Source organism: Erinaceus europaeus, chromosome 15 (genome assembly GCF_950295315.1).
Source record: "Erinaceus europaeus chromosome 15, mEriEur2.1, whole genome shotgun sequence".
In the NCBI taxonomy this organism is placed as follows: domain Eukaryota; kingdom Metazoa; phylum Chordata; class Mammalia; order Eulipotyphla; family Erinaceidae; genus Erinaceus; species Erinaceus europaeus.
Window position 1 is genome coordinate 49,757,362 of NC_080176.1, and position 23,364 is coordinate 49,780,725.

A 23,364-nucleotide genomic window follows, 5' to 3' on the forward strand; every position below is an offset into this window, starting at 1 on the left:
GAGCACAAGGACCCAGTTTCAAGTCTCTGGTCCCCACCTGCATGGGGAAGCTTCATAAGTGGTGAAGCAGTGCTGCAAGTCTCTATCTCTCTCTTCACTCCCTTCCTATTTTCTTCTTTGTTCTCAAGTTCTTATTTATTTATATATGTTGTATATTATATATAATATATAACATATATATATATGCAATACATGCATACTAAATAACTAAATAGGAGAGAGAGAGAGACCTGCAGCACTGCTTCACCACTTACAAATCTTTCCTCTTTTAAGAGCAAGGGAGATGAACCAGGAGCTTGAACCCTGGTCCTTGGACACTGTAATGTGTACATTTAACTGGAGGTGCCACCGCCTTGTGCCTATACACACACACACACATACACACATACACACACACATATTTTTTAAACCAGAGCACAGCTCAGCCCTGGCATATGGTGATGCGGGGGATTGAACCTAGGACTTTGCAGCCTCAGGCACGAGAGTCTCTGCATAACCATTATGGTATCTACCCTCCGCTATACACATATATTTTTTACAATAAACAAGGTCCTCTCTGCTGAATGCCTTAGTACAATGTATACACATTAAGCTTTGCATAACTAGCTGCCTATTGTTCATATCCTAAACTTCCTCTCAGCTCTGAAGTATTCTGTTGTCTAAATCTGAATGGTCCCAAATCTGGACATATTAACAAAAATTAAATTAAAAAAAGTAAATTTTTCTGGTATGTGTAAAACTAATTTATGAAATCCATATTATTTTGTCTTCAGTCTCATGCAAGTCACCATCACAGCCACAACCATGAAGAGCCAACAATAGAAATGAAGAGAGGGCCACTTTTCAGCCATCTGTCTTCTCCAAATATAGAAGAAAGCACCTATTTTGATTCTACATGGAAAGGTCTGACAGCTCTAGGAGGCTTGTATTTCATGTTTCTTGTTGAACATGTACTCACATTGATCAAGCAATTTAAAGATAAGAAGAAAAAGGTAAAAAAAAAAAAAATATATATATATATATATATATAAACTAAATTTATACTATGTTTAAGACATTTATTTAAAGGAGGTCTCTACAACTACCAGATGGTTTCACTCATGTGGAATCCAGAGAACTGAAATGCATAAAACTTTTGTGAGAATTATAGTGGTTATTGTTGGAACTGTAGAGGCACAGAACTTTGGTGGTGGGTGTGGTGTAGAATTGTAATCTTGCAATCTTGTAAAACCACTATTATCACAAATGTTTAAAAATAGTGGGGCCAGGTAGTGGTGCACCAGATTAAGTGCACATAATGCGAGGCACAGGGACCACCATAAGGATTCCTGTTTGATCCCCCAGTTCCCCACCTGCAAGGGGGTTCACTTCATAAGCAGTGAAGCAGGTCTGCAGGCATCTTTCTCTCCCCCTCTCTGTCTTCCCCTCCTCTCTTAATTTCTCTCTATCCAACAACAACAGCAGCAGCAACAATATCAAATAATAACAACAACAGTGGGAGTCGGGCGGTAGCGCAGCAGGTTAAGCACAGATGGTGCACAGCACAAGGACCAGCATAAGAATCCCGGTTTGAGCCCCTGGCTCCCCACCTGCAGAGGAGTCGCTTCACAAACTGTGAAGCAGGTCTGCAGGTGTCTTATCTTTCTCTCCCCCTCTGTCTTCCCCTGCTCTCTCCATTTCTCTCTGTCTTACCCAACAACGATGACATCAATAACTACCAGTAATAACTACAACAATAAAACAAGGGCAACAAAAGGGAATAAATAAATAAATATTTTTAAAATGTTTTAAAAAATTAAAAACAACAATGAAAACAAGATTGCCTCCAGGAGCAGTGGATTCGTAGTACAGGCACCGAGCCCCAGCAATAACCCTGGAGGCAAAAAAAAAAAAAATACAGTCTTGGAAAAAATAGTAAAGTAGTTTTCTGGATGGATTTCTGGCAGTCCATGGCATGTAGTTTTCTTTCATCCATTTTGCTCCCAGAGGCAATAGCTGTCATGTAGAGCAGTTCTATATTGATAATTTCAGAGTTTTCTGTCTTCAGTATTAGAAAGGCAAGGAGGGCCATTTAAAATAACGTTCGAGGGAGTCAGGTGGTAGTGCAGTGGGTTAAGCGCACGTGGCACAAAGCTCAAGGACCAGCGGAATGATCACGATTTGAGCCCCAGCTCCCCACCTGCAAGAGAGTCGCTTCACAAACTGTGAAGCAGGTCTGCAGGTGTCTTATCTTTCTCTCCCCCTCTCTGTCTTACTCTCCTCTCTCCATTTCTCTCTGTCCTTTCCAGCAACGATGATATCAATAACAGCATCAATAATAGCTACAATAAAAAACAAGGGTAACAAAAGGGAATAAATAAATAAATAAAATAACGTTCAAACAACACACAAGCATAACCTGAGAGACAGATATATTGGGATTATGATTGATAGTCATGAGAGTTTCGTGACTGTATACGTATCCTCAAAGTCATTGTATCCATTAAATATATATAAGTATGTATGTTATGGGTATACTGCCAATATTTATTATTAGTTATGATTAAGGTTATATTGTTTAACTAGTAGCATAATGGTTACGCAAAGAGATTCTCATGCCTGAGGCTCCGAAGTCCCAGGTTCTGTCCCTGCCCCATCATAAACTAGAGCTGAGCAGTGCTCTGGTTTAAAAAAAAAAAAAATTCTTTTGACATACCTCTTGACAACTCTTGGTTGTCTGCCTCATCTTTGTGGTTGGGCAAGTCTGTCCTAAAACTGTCCAAGTGGGGGCTCTTAGTAAAAGCAAGGCCATCAGGACATTTTAACTAAAACCGTACCTATAATCTGGTTGTTTGTTGTTGACCAAGATTTTCTTTGAGTTGAAATTCTTTTATCTTTTTTCTTTTCTATAGCTAAACTTGAATATGAGGTTACCTACTTAAAAGCTATTTTCATGTGGACTCTAGTTTTGGGAATTATATTAAAAAATATATATATAGTGGTTGCTTTGATTCAACAACTTGTCTCTGAAGCTTTCTAAAGCATTCATCTTAAATTTTCATGGACATGACTGGTTAGCATCATTTCATAGTTGGAGCATATATGTAATTACATTGTGCAATTGCAATACCAAGTGTAACTGGCATGAGGAGGTTTGAAAACTTGACGGTCAGTTCTTGCTGCTGAGTATGGAGGTCACAGGATATATACTGGAGGAAAGCATGTGTGAACAGGAAAATCTGCTCCATCCTGTAATATTTGTCCTCACAGATTTATATTCACTAACATCTCACAGAGCAAAAATGTAGTCTCTACTGGACCTAAATTTAGAAGGAAAAAGTATAACAGGCCTAGCTTATTCATTTTCTTTATTGTGGGGATTAATGGTTTACAATTGGCAGTTCATACAGAAGTTGGTACATATGTAACATTTCTCAGTTTTCTGCAAAACACTCTTAAACCCCTGCCTATGTTCTCCTCCAACCTCATCCTCTAGGACCTGGACCCTTCTCTCCCCAGAGTCCTTTACTTTGGTGCAATGCACTTACTCATTCTTTTTTTTTTTTTTAAATATTTATTTTATTTGTTTATTCCCTTTTGTTGCCCTTGTTTTATTGTTGTAGTTATTGTTGTTGTCGTTGTTGGATAGGACAGAGAGAAATGGAGAGAGGAGGGGAAGACAGAGAGGAGGAGAGAAAGACAGACACCTGCAGACCTGCTTCACCGCCTGTGAAGCGACTCCCCTGCAGGTGGGGAGCCGGGGTTCGAACTGGGATCCTTATGCCGGGCCTTGTGCTTTGCGCCACCTGCGCTTAACCTGCTGCGCTACAGCCCGACTCCCGCACTTACTCATTCTTAATCTAGGAAGCCTTCTTAAAATGTTCTTGAGGTCCTAGTTACTTCACTTGTACTGATGTGAAGATCTTTCCTACTTTTTTAATGTTTCATTTACTTGTTCTTAGCTTTAAAAAATAAATAGTAGTAATAATAACAATAGGACCAGCATGATAACTGACCTGGGAAAAAGTACCTGTTTTGTCGTGTTTGTGATCCAGGCTTGAGCCTAATCCCCATCAAACTGAGGGGAGCTTTGGTGCTGCGGTGTCTCTCTGGCTCTGGAAACGTCAGCCTAGGGTGGTAAAGCCCTGGCAACCTGCCATATATGTCAACCTGAAAAAACTGTACAAATTACGGTTAGGTCTTTGACTTTCTATTTTTATGTTTTTATTTATTTGGTAGAGACTGTCAGAAATCGAAAAGAAAGGGGGAGATAGGAAGAAAAAGAGACACTTGTACTTCTGCTTCACTACTCTCAAACTTTCCCCATATAGGTGGGGATCCAGGGCTCAAACTTGGGACCTTGTCCATGGTAACATGCACCACCACTCAGCCCCAAGATCTTATATTACTGCTTATGCTGGAAAGCCAAGAGTCATTAGTGACATTTCCATCCTTATTTTCCTTTTCTTGTTCTCTTTGCCAGAGCTCCACTCAATTCTGGCTTGTGGTGGTACAAGGGATAAAACCTGGACTTCGGGAGTCGGGCAGTAGCACAGTGGGTTAAGCGCAGGTGGCACAAAGCACAAGGGCCAGCGTAAGGATCCCGGTTCGAGCCCGTCTCTCCACCTGCAGGGGAATTGCTTCACAGGCGATGAAGCAGGTCTGCAGGTGTCTTTCTCTCCCCCTCTCTGTCTTTCCCTCCTCTCTCCATTTCTCTCTGTTCTATCCAATGACGACATCAATAACAACAACAGAAATAACTACAACAATAAAACAACAAAGGCAACAAAAGGGAATAAATAAATATTAAAAATAATTTTTAAAAAAAAATTTCAACACAACGTTCAAATGCAAACATTTCTTTTCCAGACAAACTCTCAAAAAAATAAAGTCACAAAATAGGTGGGAAAAAAAACAACCTGGACTCCAATCCTCAGGAATGAAAGACTTTTGCATAGTTGCTGTGCTGTCTCCTGGTCCCAACCTATTTTTATTAAATATATATATCAAGAGTCTTGCTATTACTATTACTTTTTCTTTATTGTTCATCCCTGTCCAAGGATGTTTATCACACCTGCAACATAGCAGTTTTCTCCTAATTGTCCTGTATACATCATTTTCTTCTCCCAGTCCAACTCAGAGTGGAATTACGTTTTTCTTTAATGAAATCTTAAAGAGATTGTACACCATGATGTAAAAATCCTTCCTTCAGTCACTTGTTATTGCTTTGAAGACAGAATTCAAAGTTCTAAATATGACTTGGGTCGTCTGTCTCCTCTATCCACTCCTTTACTGTGGCCTGCCAGACCCCAGCCACATGCACACCTTCCACTTGGGGTGAGGCTGGCCTTCCTGCTCTGGGACCCTCCCACGCACTATGCTTTCTGCCTGGAATGCTGCCTCCCCCCCCACCACCACCACTGTCTTCAGCACACTCATCTCTTAGGGATTGGAATGAATAATCATTTTTTCAAGAAAACTTGTGATACACACTCCTAGCCCTCTCTTGGTTTTTTTTGTTTGTTTGGTTGGTTTTTGTTATAAAAAGTATCAAAAAAAAATTACTGTATTGTATAGCCAAGGATTTACAAGCAAAGAATTGTATAATTCTTATCTTGGTAAAGCCTCCCTCCCTGTAGATGATAATGAGAACAGAGAACATGAACCTTTTCTTTCATGTTCTGTTGTCAGCATTTGGCCTAGCAACATTTTATGTCCTTACAGCTTACAAAAGAAATCATTCTAGGGGAGTCGGGCGGTAGCCCAGCGGGTTAAGCGCACGTGGTGCAAAGCTCAAAAGACCAGAGTAAGGGTCCTGGTTTGAGCCCCTGGCTCCCCACCTGCAGGGGAGTCACTTCACAGGTGGTGAAGCAAGTCTATCTTTCTCTCCCGTCTCTGTCTTCCCCTCCTCTCTCCATTTCTCTCTGTCCTATCTAACAATGATGACATCAATAACAACAACAATAAAAAACAAGGGCAACAAAAGGGAAAATAAATAAATATAAAAAAAATAAAAAAGAAAAAAAAGAAATCATTCCAGAGAGACATTGCCCAAGGGAAAAGGGACAGTATATCAAGTATGATATTTAGGTGGCTAAAAAAATCCAGTGATAGACTCAAAACTAGTAGGAATTTATTTTAAAAGAAAATCTTGCCAGGCTCTGCCCATGTGAGTCTGACAACATGTGAAAATACTCTCTTTTTCTCTGTCTCTCCCATATGGACTCTAAACATGTGGATGTTCTCAGTTTTCCAGAATAAAGTTTAAAGTTCCTAAAAAAAAAAAAGAAAAGAAAAAAAAAGTTTTGTTTTTTTTTTATGGTCTCCAGGGTTATCGCTGGGACTCAGTGCCTGCACTATGAATCCACTGCTCCTGGAGGCTGTTTTTCCCATTCTGTTGCCCTTGTTTATTGTTGTTGGATAGGACAAAGAGTAATGGAGAGAGATGGGGAAGACAGAGGGGGGAGAGAAAGATAGATAAACCTGTAGACCTGCTTTACTGCCTGTGAAACGAAACCCCTGCAGGTGGGGGAGTCAGGGGGCTCAAACTGAGATCCTTACTCCGGTCCTTGCACTTTGCACCATGTACACTTAACCTGCTGTGCTATCACTCAGCCACAAGAAAAAAGTCTTGTCAGGACTGGATGGTAGCTCACTTGGTGAAGTGCACACATTAGCATGCTTGAAGACCCAGGTTCGAACCCCTACCCCCTGCCTGTAGAGGGGAAACTTTACAAGTAGTGAAGCAGGTCTGCAGGTGTTTCTCTTTCACTCTCCCTCTCTATCCTCCCCTCCCCTCTCCTTTTTTATCTGTCCTATCAAATAAAGACAAAAAAGGAAAAATTGACACCAGAAATAGTAGACTAGTTGTGCAGGCACCAACCCCTAGTGATAATCCTGCTGGCAATAAAAAAGGAAAAAGAAAATCTTCTCAGTGTTGCTTTATTACAAAGAATCTCCATTGGCTTTAATAACATATGCTTATTTGAGTCACCACACTGTTTTAAGTTCTAAAAAGCATGAGCAGCCGGGGAGTTGGGGGTGGAGAGTTGGTGTCTAAAAAACACAGAGGGATTTTCTTTTTCTTTTTTTTTTTTTCCAGAGCACTACTCAGCTCTGGTTTATGGTGGTGACGGGAATCTGAGCTCACTTTGAATGTGTGTATGGAATCACCTGGGAATTTTGTTCATAGCCACATTCATATATATATATATATATATATATATATATATGTATATATATATACATATATATATATATATATATTAATAAAAAGAAAACAATGACAGAAAACATTCAGGGGGGTACAGCTCCACACAATTCCCACCACCAGAACTCCGTATCCCATCCCATCCCCTCCCCTGATAGCTTTCCTATTCTTTAACCCTCTGGGAGTATGGACCCAAGGTCATTGTGGGATGCAGAAGGTGGAAGGTCTGGCTTCTGTAATTGCTTCCCAACTGAACGTGGACATTGACAGGTCGACCCATACTCCCAGCCTCTCTCTCTTTCCCTAGTGGGGTGGGGCTCTGGGGAATCAGAGCTCCAGGACACATTGGTGGGGTTGTCTGTCCAGGTAAGTCTGGTTGGCATCATGCTAGCATCTGGAACCTGGTGCTGAAAAGAGACTTAATATACAGAGCCAAACAAATTGTTGACCAGTCATGAACCTAAAGGCTGGAATAGTGCAGATGAAGAGTTGGGGGGTCCTCCATTTTGTAGATAGCTGGTAGGCATATTTTAGTTATATTCCAAAGGGCCTGTGGCTATACTAGTTGTTGTTTTGTTTTGTTTTGTTTTGTTTTGTTTTGTTTTTTTCCCGAGCCTGAAATACGATGTGCAGGTGGATCCAAGTTATTGTCTGGGGAGATGATGTCATGACTGGAAAAAGGACCAGAAAGCTGGATCAGGGAAGAGAGTAGCTCCCAAATATGGGAAAGGTGTATAAATATTGTTGACTGTAAACCCCATCGATTTGATGTGATCTGGGGCCCATATTCAGCTTAGGAGCCTATGTGACCTCTGCATCCCTGTAGATCTGAGCTCACATTCTGTGGTCATGCATACCCACATTCTGATTCATTGGAACGTCTTGGGTATGTGTTGAAGTTGTTGCTATTATATGAATAAAGTAGTGGGGTCTCTTCACAGGTGGTGAAGCAAGTCTGCAGGTGTCTAGCTTTCTCTCCCCCTCTCTTGTCTTCCCCTCCTCTCTCCATTTCTCTCTATCCTATCCAACAACACTGACAGTAATAATAATAACAACAATGATAACAAGGGCAACAAAAGGGAAAAAAATAACCTCCAGGAGCAGTGAATTTATAGTGCAGGCACTGAGTCCCAGTGATAACTTTGGAGGCAAAAATACATAAACAAATACATAAAGAGTAGAGTAGAGTAGAGTGGTCCAGGTGGCGTAGTGGATAAAGCGCTGGACTCTCAAGCATGAGGTCCTGAGTTCAGTCCCCGACAGCACATGTACCAGAGTGACATGTATTTCTTTCTCTCTTCCTGTATTTCTCATAAATAAATAAATAAAATAGTTTTTTAAAAAAGTAGACAACCTTGGGGATCTTTGCAAAAGTGAGTGTTTGGTTTTTCTAAATTTCACATTACTGAAGCATTAATTCTTCATCTTTTCGAATAGTTACTGCACCTGAACGGCACTACTAGGCATATATGCAGGCTCTGCCCTTAGGTGATTTTTGTTCCAGAAAAAAAATCAATTGCTCTTTTGTCTTCTTCTATGAAATTTGTATTGTCTTTTTCTATGAAATATTTTAAATGTTCATTTAAAACTATGCATACGCAAATTGGCTGTTTTAAAGTATTGTTTCACTTATGCTTTTAGAATCAGAAAAAGCCAGAAAATGATGATGATGTGGAGATTAAGAAGCAGTTGTCCAAGTATGAATCTCAGCTCTCCACGAATGAAGAGAAAGCAGATGCGGATGACCGTAAGTCCTTACGGATGAGTCTGGGGACTGCTAAGACTTCAGTGCTCTAGTAGGCAATGTAGACTGTCTGAAAAAGATGCAACGTTTAAAAAAAAAAAAAAGAAGTCTATGTATTTTAATTTAATGAGAGAGAAAGATAAAGAGAGACCCAGAGCACTGCTCAGCTGTCACTTATTATGGTATTCCCAGGGATTGAACCTGGGACCTTGGAGCCTCAGGAATGAACATCATTTTGCATAACTATTATGCTAGCTCCCCAACCCCCTTTTAAATATACATAATACAGTATCTCATAATTTTTTTAATTACCAGCAAGTTGTTTGTAATTTTTTTTTTTTTTTTTTTTTTTTTACCAGAGCACTGCTCAGCTCTGGCTTAAGGTGGTGCAGGGTATTGAACCTGGGACCTTTAGTGCCTCGGGTATGAAAGGCTTTTTGTATAACCATTAGGCTGTCTTCTCAGCCCATTTGTATCTTAAATCATTCGAGAATAAGTTCATACGTATTTCTTTTTTTAAAAAATCTTTATTTATTTATTGGCTAGAGATATCTAGAAATTAAGAGGAAGGGGAGAGAGACAGACACCTGCAACCCTGCTTCTCTACTTGTGAAGCTTTCTCCATGCACACTTGGGACTTGGGGTTTAAGCCTGGGTACTTGTGCACTGTAACATCTGCACTTGACCAGGTGCTCCACCACCCAGCCCCAAATTCTTTATCTTAAATGAAATATTTTTAAAAAACATGTAGGGATCTGGGTGGTGATGCACTGGATTAAGTGCACATAGTACGAAGCACAAGGACCCGTGTAAGGATCCAGGTTCAAGTCCCCAGCTCCCCACCTGCGGGAGTGGGGCACTTCACAAGCAGTGAAGCAGGTCTGCAGGTGTCTGTCTTTGCTCTCTCTATCTCCCCTCCTCTCTCAATTTCTCTGTCCTATCCAATGAAAAAATGAAAAATAGTCACCAGGGGCAGTGGATTCATAGTGCCAGAACCAAGCCTCAGCGATAACCCTGAAGGAATAAATAAATAAATAAAATAAGTTATGTTAAAAAAAATGTATGCCCTTTTTATACTCGGGGGAAAGGTCATCTTTCAAAATGTAGGGATGAGAGTGGTCCAGGAGTTGGCACAGTTGATAAAGCATTGAATTGGGGCCTGGTGGTGGCACACCTGGTTAAGTGTACACATTACAGTGCGCAAGAGCCCCTGGTCCCCACCTGCAGGGGGAAAACATGAGTGGTGGAGCAGAGTTGCAGGTGTCTCTTTCTGTCTCTCTCCCTATCTCCCCCTTCCCTCTCAGTTTCTGGCTGTGTCTATCCAATAAATAAAGATAAAACGGTTTTTAAAAAACAAGTTTTTACAAAATAAATAAATAAATAAAACATAGGGTTCAAGCTTAAGGTTGAGATCAATTCCTAGTAGAGAACATGTACCAGAGCGATGCTTAGATATCCTCTCTCTCTCTCTCCCTCCCTCTCTCTCTCTCTCTCTCCCTCCTTCTCTCTCTCTCTCTCATCTCTCTCAATTAAAAAAAATAAATTTAATGTAGGAAGGAGGCCTGGAGATAGCTCACCAAGTAAAGCTCACACTTTAATATGCACAAGTTTGAGTTCCTGCATCCCACGGAAACACCATGAGTGGTACCAGGGAAAACTCCATAGATGGTGGAGCAGTGCTTTGGTGTTTCTCCTTTTCTCTCCTCTCTCCTCCTCTCCCCGCCCCCCACCTTATCAGAAATAAAATGAATGAAAAGGTTGACCCAGGGATAGGGAATAAGACATGTACAAGGCCCAGTGGCACAGAAATAGCAATGTTAATTTTAAAAAATATGTTTGTTTATTCCTTTTTGTTGTCCTTGTTGTTTTTTATTGTTGTAGTTATTATTGTTGCTATTAATGCCGTTGTTGTTGGATAGGACAGAGAGAATTAGAGAAAGACGGGGAAGACAGAGGGGAAGAGAAAGACACCTGTAGACCTGCTTCACCGCCTGTGAAGCAACCTCCCTGCAGGTGGGGAGTCTGGAGCTCAAACCGAGATCCTTACACCAGTCCTTGCACTTGGCGCCACCTGTGCTTAACCCACTGCACTACACCCCTACTCCCGCAATGATAATTTTTTACCTTTGTTTAGTTTGATAGGACAGAGGGAAATTAAGAAGGGAGGGGGATAGAGAAGGAGAGAGGCCTCACCTGCAGGGAGAGCTTCATAAGTGATGAAGTAGTGCGCAAGTGTCTCTCTTTCTCTCCGTGTCTTCCCTCTAGATTTCTCTGTATCCAAAATAAATATTAATATTGGAAAGAGAGAGAGAGAGAGACACCTGCAGCCCTGCTTCAAGGGCTCGAACCTGGGTCTTTGGGCATGTTAACGTGTGCAGTTAGATAGGTGTACCACTGCCCAGCCCCAGTGATAATTTTTTTTAATGTAGAAAAGCAGAAGAAATTAGAGGAACATTTGGGAGATAGTTATTAGTTAGTGTTTAAGCTCCATTTATCTTTTTATTGGGATTAATGGTTTTCAGTAAATGCAATTTTCGATACATGTATAAAAAATTCCTCAGTGGAGGTTGGGTGGTAGCGCAGCGGGTTAAGCGCACATGGCACAAAGCGCAAGGGCCGTCGTAAGGATCCAATTCGAGCCCCCAGAAGAGTCTCTTCCCCTCTCTGTCTTCCCCTCCTCTCCATTTCTCTCTGTCCTATCCAACAATAACGACATTAATAACAACAATAATAACTACAACAATAAAACAACAAGGACAACAAAAGTGAATTAAAAAAAAAAATTCCTCAGTTATCTGTGAAGCACTCACCTCCATCCTACGTTCTCTTCCTCCACCATCTTATATCATGGACCAGGACCTGAAAGCCGCCCCCTGCCCCGAGTCCTTTATTTTGGTGGAATACACTTAAGTTCCATTTTAAATACGTGAGATGCTTGAATTTCCGGTCAATAAAACCTATTGATGTTCAGGACTGGGTAGTAGTGCACCTGGGAGTATGCAGTGTTACAGTGGTTAAGGGCCCAGGTTCAAGCCCCTGGGCCCCACCTACAGGGAGGAAGGTTCACAAGTGGTAAAGTAGGGCTGTAGGTGTCTCTGTTTCTCTCTCGGTGTCTGCCTCTCTTGCCCTCTCTGTTTCTCTCAATCCAGAAGGGAGGGAGGGTAAAAAGGATTTTTTTTTTTTGCCTCCAGGGTTATTACTGGGGCTCAGTGCATGCACTACGAATCCACTGCTCCTGAAGGCCATTTTTTCCCATTTTGTTACCCTTGTTGTTATCTTTGTTTTTGTTGTTGTTGTTATTGCTGTTGTTGTTGTTGGACAGCACAGAGAGAAATCAAGAGAGATGGGGAGACGGGAGGAGAAAGACAGACACCTGCAGATCTGTTTCACCACATGTGAAGCGACGCCCTGCAGGTGGGGAGCCAAGGGCTCCAACTGGGATCCAGTCCTTGCACTTTGCGCCACATGCACTTAACCCACTGCGCTACCGCCCAACCCCCAGGAATTGCTTTTAAAACCTGTTGATGTCCTTCACCAATGTCTCTGAGAGAGTTGCCTCATTTTGTTACAACAATAAAATCTTTTGTTGGCTTGTTTGGGAATGTTTGAAATGTGTCCACACACATCAACAAACCCTTTTAACTTAAGTTTTCTATTTACACTTAGGTCCAGAAGGCTATTTACAAGCTGACACACAAGAACCCTCCCACTTTGATTCTCAGCAGCCAGCAATTTTGGAAGAAGAAGAGGTCATGATAGCTCATGCTCATCCGCAGGAAGTCTACAATGAGTATGTGCCCCGAGGGTGCAAGAACAAATGCCACTCGCACTTTCATGATACTCTTGGCCAGTCTGATGACCTTATCCACCACCACCATGACTACCATCACATTCTGCATCACCATCACCACCAGAATCACCATCCCCACAGTCACAGTCAACGATACTCTCGGGAGGAGCTGAAAGACGCCGGCATCGCGACATTGGCCTGGATGGTGATCATGGGTGACGGCCTGCACAACTTCAGCGACGGCCTGGCGATCGGTATACTTCTGCTTCTTTGGTGCTTGTTGGCTGGCTTTGCAAGTGTCATGTTAGGTTATCAGTCTGGTGTTACCATTGTTTAATTTTAATAAGGTCATTAATTTATTTCTTTATAAATTTAATTTTCAATTTATTGGTATTTGAGGGAGGAGAGAGAGACAGACAGACACAGACTTAGATTCCTGCTCAACTCTGGCATCAGGTGGTGCTGGGGATTGAACCCCAGGTTTGGGGCCTGATTCTCTAAATATTTCTTCTTTTGGTAATGACATACCAGGATCCTTAGGCCAGTCCTTGTGCTTTGCGCCACGCGCACTTAACCTGTTATGCTACTGCCCACCTCCCGAGGGATTAATGTTTTACAGTCAACAGTAAATACAATAGTTTGTACATGCATAACATTTCCCAGTTTTCCACATAACAATACAATCCCATACTGGGTCCTCTGCCATCCTTTTCCAGGACCTGAACCCACCCCCGAACATGAATAAATCTTTAAGAATGTTGCTATGATTTTTATGTTAAAGAAGTATTTATATACCAGGTAGGTTAAATTACCAAACTATCTGAAGAACTGTAGAGATTTTGCTATTAGATTATGCCACAATTGAGAGATACTGTAATACTTAGAAATGTTAGTGATGGGAGTACAGCAGTAGCACAGCAGGCAAAGCGCAAGAATATGGATACAGGTTCGAGCCCCAGCTCCCCACCTGCAGGGGAGTCGCTTTACAAGCAGTGAAGCAGGTCTGCAGGTGTCTATCTTTCTCTCGGCCTCTCTGTCTTCCCCTCCTCTCTCCATTTCTCTCTGTCCTATACAACAACAACAACAGTAGTAACTACAATAATAAAAAGAAACAACAAGGGCAACAAAAGGGAATAAATAAATAAAAATTAAGAAAAAAGAAATGTTAGTGACTTCATGCTGGGAGGAATCATAATTACAAATGAGATAACTGAAACCTGGCAAAGGGAATCCACTTGCCCAAGGAGACTTGTAGTTTTTTAGACCAACTAAAGTAGTCCTATCCTTGACTCCCTAGCAACCTAGGTAGCACCTCTCCTCTGTATACTTTGCAAAGCATAGTGACAAAGGAGGAAGTACAATGCTCAGTCATTCACAGTGTTTAAGTTGTGTTTGTGTGTGTGTGTGTGTGTGTGTGTGTGTGTGTAGACTTATTAATGAGGAAGGCAAAGAGAACAAACCATCAGGTGGGGGAGATATCTAATGGTTATGCAAAAAACTCCCATACCTGAAATATCAGATGTCCCAGATTCGGTCACCTGCTCCACCATAAACCAGAGCTGAGCAGTGATCTGAGAGCAGAAGAGAGGTACAACAGAGTATCACTCTGACATACAATGCTGAGGATCCAACTTTGCTTGAGAGTTCTTTATCTGCAGTACCTCTCAGCCCCAATGCATTTGCTTTCAAAAGGGGCACTATTTGCCTTTGACTCTAAAAAAGAATGAATGTATTCGAGTATCAATACATAGTTAATTTTTTTTTTTTTTTTTGGATAGAGACAGAAATTGAAAGGGGAGTGGAAGATAGGAAAAGAGACAGAAAGACACCAGAGACAAAAAGACACCTGCAGCTTGGGTGGGGGGAAGATAGCATAGACTCTCTTGCCTGAGGCTCCCAGATCCCAAGTTCAATCTCCCGCACCATAAGCCAGAGCTAAATTGTGCTCTAGTTTAAAAAAAAAAAAAAAAAAAAACCTCAGCTCTACTTTATCACTCGGGAAGCTTTCCTCCTGCAGGTGGGGACCAGGGGCTTGATCCCGGGTGCTTGTGCACTGTAATGTGCATACTTAACCAAATGTGCCACTGCCTGGCCTCCCATAGTTAATTATTCTGAAATCTGTGAAGCACTTTTCACTCTTGACTGTTGAGGTTTTTTTCCCTGAAACTTTTACATTGGGTTATATGTTGAAGTCAATGTTTCATGTGTTGCAGTTCTTTGTAAAAGGTAATCAGATCAGAGCTGGAGAAACAGCATATAATGATTATGGGGGGGGAACAATTTTAAAAAAAAAAAAACCAACTCTGGTTCAATTCTGGTTTATGATATGGGTGGGTGGGTGTTGGGATTGAACCTGGAACTTCGGAGCCTCCGGCTTCCAAGGAGCAGTGGATTCATAGTGCCTAGTGATAACCCTGTAGGCAAAAAAAAGGAAGAAAGATATGATGGCACTAAGGTTCCTCTAGTGTTGGGAGCTGGATTTGAACCTGGCTCATGCACATGAGAAAGCAGGCACATTTCATGGTACTGAAGTTTACTTAGCAATTTTCCAGAGAGAGATAAATATAGACACAACAGAACACTGCTCAGTTCTTGCTTTTTATTGGTCAAGATAGCCTGAAACCTCAGAGCTGTTGTCATAAAAGGTGTTGGGAAAAAGAGATAGCATAAAGGGTATGCAAAACCTTTATGCTATCTCTTTTTCCCAACACCTTTTATCTCTCTGTGTAAAAAATAATATTAAGACCTCTAAGAAAAAATTCATGGGCCAGTGAAATAGCTCACTTGGATAGTGTATTGTTCTGCCGTGAGCCCAACTCCCATTGCATTGAAGGAAGTTTTGGCGCTGTGGTCTCTTACTGGATATCTCTCTCTATCTGTGCATCTCTGCTGTGTGTGTCTCTATCTAAAAAAATTCAGCTGGTCGTTCTCTGTTTCTTAATCATAACCTTTTTATGCTCCTTTGGGAAATTTAAACATAATTGAACATAATCTTAAGATTATTTATAATATAGATACACAGTGGAGCCGGGAAACTAAAAATTAGACACAGCCAGAATAGAATTTATTTCATATGATTTTGTATACTAACAAATTTTTAGAAGAACATCCACAAGATGTTATATCCAAACTTATTCTGATTGGCTTTTACACAGGTGCTGCTTTTACTGAAGGCTTGTCAAGTGGCTTGAGTACTTCTGTTGCTGTGTTTTGTCATGAGCTGCCTCATGAATTAGGTAAGAGAGCCTAATCAGCAGTATGTTCTCTGAAGTCTATCGGCTATCTGGCTTTCTGTTCTACTGGTGCATAAGTTTGTTTCCAGCCAAAGTTCTGCTACTGTGTATTATGTATATGGGTACACAGTGGGGTACTAAGGTATCTCCCCCCCCCCATTCTTCCCCTACCAAGTATTTTCCTGTGCTGGCATTAAATGGCATCAGTGAGCCTCATCTCCATACAATATGAGTAAGGCCATAGGAATAATCTGCCAACAATAGAGAAAAAGTTGGCAGACTCACAGAACTGAAGAAGGAGGAAGTAGATGAGTGTTTTTTGAATGTTGCTCTTTGTCACTCAGATTTAAAACATCCTAAGTTGTTTAGACCCCAGTTCATGTCTTTGTTTTTCAAATAACAGAGTCAGGGGGGCAGTGGTGCACCTGGTTAAGTGTACATAGTATATGCACAAGGACCCAGGTTGGGAGCCCCTGCAAAGGGGATGTTTCACAAGCAGTGAAGCAGGTCTGCAGGTGTCTTTATCTCTGCCTCTCTGTCTTCCCACTCCTCTCAAATTCTTTCTGTCCTATTGAATACAGTATGGCAGGGATGGGGGAATGGCCTCCAGGAGCTGTGGCTTCATAGTGCCAGCACTAAGCCTCAGATATAACCCTGGAGACAAAAAAAAAAAAAGAAGAAGAAGAAGAAGAAAAAATCAGATAACAGACCCTGGACCTCATACACCTGGTATCAGGGCTTAAACCCAGACTGTATACATGGCAAGGCAGGTACTCTACCCATTGAACTATATCCCCATTTCCTGTTTTTCTTTTTATATTTATTTATTGGATAAAGACAGAAAGAATGAAAGAAATCAAGAGGGAAAGAGGAGATTGAGAGGGAAAAAGAGACACCTACAGTAATGCTTCACCACTTGTGAAATGTGCCTCTGCAGGTGGGGACTGGGAACTTGAACCTGGGTCCTTGTTCTTTGTAATAGATGCTTTCAACCAGGAGCAACATCACCTGGCCCCCTCCACCCCTCTTTCTCTTTGTATAAACATTTGTCTGTTTTTATTTGTGTTCCTTTGACGTGCATCCTACCATTTAAGGTACCTCATCTCTGGTTCATGAGGTTCTCTTAAATATTCCTATCTTAACCTACTTTGTCCTCCTTTATGAACAGGATGTTAAACTCCTTAGATCTTTATTACATGTCACCTTTATTATTATTACTATTATTTTACCTGCCATTTCATGCGTATTCTCCACGTCCTTCTTTATGATCAACTATAAGGTCACTGGAGACAGCAAAGTAGGTATCCTCCTAGATGAACCTCCCTGACCCAACCCTGAGTAAATCTTTTTTTTTTCAAGATTTTACTTATTTATTCATGAAGATAGGAGGAGAGAGAGAGAGAGAGAACTAGTCATCACCCTGGTACATGTGCTACCAGGGATTGAACTAAGGATCTCCTGCTTGAGAATTCAGTGCTTTATCCACTGCACCACCTCCCTGAGTAAATCTTCACTTCATTTTTTTTCCTCATGAAATAGGAGAATGTTCTTAAATCTCTGTGAACTTTTGGGAATACATCTTGAATGATGCTTCAATTCCTTTGTCCCTGTTTTGCTCCCTGTTAAAGGTGACTTTGCTGTCTTACTCAAGGCTGGCATGACTGTAAAGCAGGCTGTTCTTTATAATGCTCTGTCAGCAATGCTGGCCTATCTGGGAATGGCAACAGGGATCTTCATTGGTCATTATGCTGAAAATGTCTCTATGTGGATTTTTGCACTGACTGCCGGCTTATTCATGTATGTTGCTCTGGTTGACATGGTAAGTTTATACAAGTCAAGGTACAGTGTTGATGAGTATAAAATAGGGAAATGTTGGGAGCTGGGCGGTTGAACACACATTCCAGTGTGCAAGTACCAGAGTTCAAGTCCCTGGCCCCCCCACCTGCAGGGAGGAAGCTTTGCAACTAGTGAAGCAGTGCTGCAGGTATCTTTCTCACCTCTCTCCTCTGTTTGCCCTTCCCTCTCCATTTCTCTCTGTCTCTATCCTAAATAAATTTAAAAAGTTAGAGTTGAGAAATGTTCAATGACACCTAACTTTTAAACGCAACATTTAAATCCTCTACAGTGTTGCAGAAGTCTCTCATTCTATTTTCCCTTTTCCTCTCAATTTCTCTCTCTTCTATCAAAGAAATGAAATGAAATGAAGAAAAAAGAAGTTAGACGGGACATTTGGATAGTTTGCCTCTTTGTCTTGTGCACAACAGTCAAGCCCTACTGCACTGCAGGAAGCTTTGGTGCTATGGTCTCGCTGCCTCTCTCTCTCTGCCTTTATGTCTATCAAAAAATAAAACGACACTACTAAAGTAATTAAATGTGACAGTAATCAGAAATAATTCTATATTTAAAAAGATACTCTATAAAAAATAGGTCCTTTAGAACCTAACACTTGAGATTGTTGATTCCAACCACGTCTTTGTCCTGCTTAGTGAGTATTATTAGTAATAATAATAACAACAATGATAAACAACAAGGGCAACAAAAGGGAAAAAATAGCCTCCAGAAGCAGTGGATTCATAGTGCAGGCACCAAGCCCCAGTGATAATCCTGAAGACAAAAAAAGAAAGAAAGGAAGAGGGGGAGGGAGGAAGGAAGGAAGGGAGGGAGGGAGGAAGGAAGGAAGGAAGGAAGGAAGGAAGGAAGGAAGGAAGGTCGGTCGGTCGGAAGGTCTACATAAAAATCCCAGCCAGGGAGTTGGGTGGTAGCGCATCGGTTTAAGCGCACGTGGCGCAAAGCGCAAGGACCAGCCTAAGGATCCCGGTTCAAGCCCCCGGCTCCCCACCTGCAGGGGAGTTGCTTCAGAGGCAGTGAAGTAGGTCTGCAGGTGTCTATCTTTCTCTTCCCCCTCTCTGTCTTCCCCTCCTCTCTCCATTTCTCTCTGTCCTATCCAACAGCGACAACAACAATAATAACTACACCAACAATAAAAAACAGCAAGGGCAACAAAAGGGAAAATAAATAAATAGTGGTCCAGAAGGTGGCGCAGTGGCTAAGGCACTGGATTCTCAAGCATGAGGTCCTGAGTTTGATCCCCTGCAGCACATGTACCAGAGTGATGACTGGTTCTTTATCTCCTCCTATCTTTCTCATGGATAAATAAAATTATTTAAAAATAAATAAATAAATATTTTAAAAATCACCTTAAAAAAAGAAAGAAAGAAATCCCAGCCAGTAGGCTGGCAAGACTACCTGAATAATTAAATTTTATTTTATTTTAAAACAACAAGGGCAACAAAAGGGAAAATAAATATAAAAATAAATTTTAAAAATTATTTTATTTTAATAAGAGGGTGAGAGATATACAGAGAGATAGACACAAGAGAAAAGACCAAAGCACTGCTCAGTTCAGGTTTATGGTGGTGCTAGAGATTGAACCTGGGAGCTCAGAGCCTCAGGCATAAAGGTCTTTTGCAGAACCATTATGTTGTCTCCCCGGAGGTTGTGCATTTGTTTTGTCATGTATACTACCCAGGTTCCTGCCCAACATTCACTGTACTGGAGTAAGCCTTGCTGCTGTACTGTCTTTCCTTCTGCTGTCTTTCATCCCTCTTTCTATCTGGGAAAAAAAAAAAAAAAAGCCAGCCTAGAGTAGTGAAACCCAGAAGATGACCAAAATAAAAAGATGATGATGACCCAGGCAGTGTTGTCACTAACATGTAGACTGTCAGGTTGCTGTTTCTCTGAACTGCAGCTCAGGTTCCTGTTAGATTTGGTTCATGCACAGGCCGTAAAATCAGGGTAATCAATATAACTTTATTTTACAGTTGTATCTGTTAAATAACCTTTGGCTAGCTGAGTAAACTGAATAATCACTGGTGATTAAACTACAGTTTCTAATCCTAACAAAGGCTGTTCCTTTTCCTCTTTAAGGTACCTGAGATGCTGCACAATGATGCGAGTGACCATGGATGTAGTCGCTGGGGTTATTTCTTTTTACAGAACGCTGGAATACTTTTGGGCTTTGGAATTATGTTGCTTATCTCCGTATTTGAACATAAAATTGTGTTCCGCATAAATTTCTAATTAGGTTACAAACGTTCTTGTAGCATATAAATGATGCTGTCTAGAGTTTGAATAGGTCATAGGGAGGTGAGAGTGTATATGCTGTGACAGTCTAGTGAACTGTGATTTTTATATTAAAAATTGACATTTGTTATGCTTAGAAGTTCAGTTATAGTGGTGACATAAAGGTACGTTTTGATATTTAAGTTATTCTATTTTGGGAACATAAACTATGTGTGTACTTTACCAATGTTACCAGTTTATTGTATAAACAAGAGACTTGTCATGACATGTTCTGTCAGGAAGAAATGTCTTTAGTACTTTTCTACAATTAACGTAATAAAGTAATTGCCATGACGGAGTTTAAACCTCTGAAGAACTTCTGGTATAGAGGAGTAAGAATGTTCATTAAGTCAAAAATACTGATAAATCTCAAATTAAATTCAGGCTAAGGAAAAAGAAGAATTTGCAAGAATTGAGAAGGCATAGGTTTCCTCTATTTGAACATCAGAAAACTATTGCAGTAGAAATAAAATAGAGTTGAGTTTTGAGGTTGAAATGACAACAAAATTAGTAAGGTCATACATTTTACACGAACATTTTAGTCAGTATTAATGTCCCAGTAAGACTACAGTGAGTACTTTTTACTGTTACATTGTATATGTTGTTTGCATAAACAAACAGAAAAAAAGTTGTCTAATTCTGTTTACTGAATTCAAGCAATATAGCACTTGTCCAAGAAATTGGAATAGTTAGAATTATCTGTGTGGAGATTTTCCGGATGAGTAAATTTATGTATTGTCAGGAGAATTGAGTATTACCACGTTTTGTTTCACACACAAAAAGAAAAGAAAAGAAAAGAAAAGAAAAGAAAAAAAAGTTCTGTAATTAGATGTGTTCTGGTTATCTGGTTTGCCAGATGTAAGTCAAGTTGGACTGTGAGGTGTATAAGGACATTAGAACCACACTGAGTGTCATTTGACTCCTTAGGTCCAGAAAGCACCGTGCTGTCAGTGCTTCAGAGTCGTCATGATCACTTGTCATTTTTACATATAGTTCTTAGACATACTAGGGCTCTCTGTGGCATTCTCTAGATGTTGCTTTTCTGCCAAATAAATTCCCATTTGTCAGCTTGATATCACACGTCCAGCTTGTTTGTTTTTGCCATCCTGGCCATTCTTTAAACTGTTTGTTACATTTGAGAGTTTCATGAGCAGGAGAAGCCAGAGTGGGATTCGGGCACATATGGTGCTTGGGATTGAGCTGGGAGCCTCAGGCGTGCACGCTCAGCGCTCTTCCAGCCAGCATTCTCTCATAGCTGTCAACTGTGTGTAGTTACAGTACATTTGCCGTGTGACATTTTGATTTTATATGTATAGAACACGTTAATTTATCACATTCATAGATGCTTATATGATTGTTGTTGGTTTGGGTGTTTTTTGTTTTATACCAAAGTACTGCTCACCTCTGGCTTCTGGTGGTGCTGGAGACTGAATGTGGAACATTTAAAACTCAGGTATGAAAATCTTTTGCATAACCTTTCTGCTGCCTCCCCAGCCCTGTAACCCTCTAACTGTAATTGATTTAGTTTGTTTGATTGGGCTCTGTGCGTGCATGGCTCCACTGTTCTATCAACCTATTTTTTCCCTATCTCTTTTCTTTTTTCTTTTTCCTTCTATCTAGAAGCTGAAAGACAGCCAAGGAGAGACGTGGCAACACTGCTTTACTCCTGGAGCTTTCGCTCTGCAGGTGCTTCCATGTAGTGATAGGAGACTTGAGCCCAGGTCCTCACACATAGTAACATGTACATTCTACTGGGTAAACTGCTTCCAGACCCTGCTTAACCAGGGGTAGATAACATAATGGTTATTCAAATTGACTCTTGCCTGAGGCTCTGAAGTCCTAGGTTCAGGCCCCTATACCACCTTAAACCAGAGTTGAGGAGCACTTTGGTTTAAAAAACACATTTTGTTTGTTTATTAGTTAATGGGGGAAGAGGAGAACCAGAGCATCACTCTGGCACATGGGATGTTGGAAATCACTTGGGACCTCATACTTGATCATTCAGTGACTTAGCCACATTACCTCCCAGGCCACTTAATCATTTTTAAATACAAAATTCAGTACTTTTAAGTATTAATAGACCCACACTGCTGTGCAGTAAACCCCTAGGACTTATTAACATTATAAAATTGATACTATAAACGTATGAACCAATAATATATATCACCCTCCCTATTACCCCTGCTAAAAGTTTGGCATATCTCATTTTCTTGTGTGCAGCCCAGTTTATTTACATTATTGCGTTGGGTGGTCTTGCTTTTTTCAACTCTTTATCATGAAGAAAACTTAAAAGAAGTATTGGTCCACAGTTCTGGGCAGTGTCATATCTGGTAGAGTACACACATTACCAAGCACAAGGACCTAGGTTCATGCCCTCTTCCCCACCTGAGGCGAGTGGTGAAGCACTGCTATAGGTGTCTCTCTCCTCTCACCCTCTTCCAATTTCTTCTTATTTTATTTTATTTATTTTACCAGAGCATTGCTCAGCTCTGGCTTATGGTGGTGCTGAGGATTGAACCTGGGACCTTTTGTACCTCAGGCATGAACGGCTTTTACATAATCATTAATGCTATCTCCATAGCCCTCAATATATATATATATATATATAATATTTATTCCCTTTTGTTGCCCTTGTTGTTTTATTGTTATAGTTATTATTGTTGTTGTTATTGATGTTGTTGGATAGGATAGAGAGAAATGGAGAGAGGAGGGGAAGACAGAGAGGGGAAGAGAAAGACACCTGCAGACTTGCTTCACCGCCTGTGAAGTGACTCCCCTGCAGGTGGGGAGCCGGGGGCTCGAACCGGGATCCTCATGCCGGTCCTTGCGCTTTGCGCCACCAGCATTTAACCCGCTGCGCTACCACTGGACTCCCAGCCCTCAATTTCTTTCTATCAAAAAGAAAGAAAACAGCCACCAAGAGCAGTGGATTTGTCATGCAGGCACTGAACCACAGCAATAACCCTGGTGGCTGTTAAAACTAGGGGGCTGAGTGGTGGCGCACCCTGTTAAGTGCACATATCGGAATCATCAAACAAGTAAATGCAGTTAAATTTAGGGTTAACTTAGACCTCACTAAAATCCTAGTTGTATTTCCTCCCTAACTTGAGGCCAGGCCACACTAACGGTTTGGATACAACAAATAACACTCAACACTTTAACTACTGACAGAAAGTCTAAGCTATCAAAAGGGACTACAGAAGCTGGGTAAGGGCAAGAGACTGCCTCACTTAATGATGGCCTTTTTGGCTAATACCAGGTCACCCTATCACCCAGAGTCGTAGGC

The 23,364-nt window shown here is 41.0% G+C and overlaps 1 protein-coding gene across 6 annotated transcripts in view; it reads left to right on the forward strand.

The window, feature by feature from the left end:
- Positions 1–21,158, forward strand: part of SLC39A6 (solute carrier family 39 member 6) — a 35,418-nt gene extending 14,260 nt beyond the window's left edge. For 4 of the 6 annotated variants that reach the window (XM_060173704.1, XM_060173705.1, XM_016195005.2 and 1 more), the window contains 6 exons: positions 774–992; positions 8,831–8,936; positions 12,600–12,977; positions 15,879–15,959; positions 17,585–17,775; positions 19,884–21,158. In XM_060173704.1, coding sequence (XP_060029687.1) covers positions 774–992; positions 8,831–8,936; positions 12,600–12,977; positions 15,879–15,959; positions 17,585–17,775; positions 19,884–20,036 — 1,128 coding nt within the window. In that variant the 3' untranslated portion in view covers positions 20,037–21,158. The remainder of the gene's footprint in view (positions 1–773; positions 993–8,830; positions 8,937–12,599; positions 12,978–15,878; positions 15,960–17,584; positions 17,776–19,883) is intronic. The other 2 variants (XM_016195006.2, XM_060173706.1) reach the window with 2 other exon arrangements.
- The last annotated feature ends 2,206 nt before the right edge of the window (positions 21,159–23,364 follow it).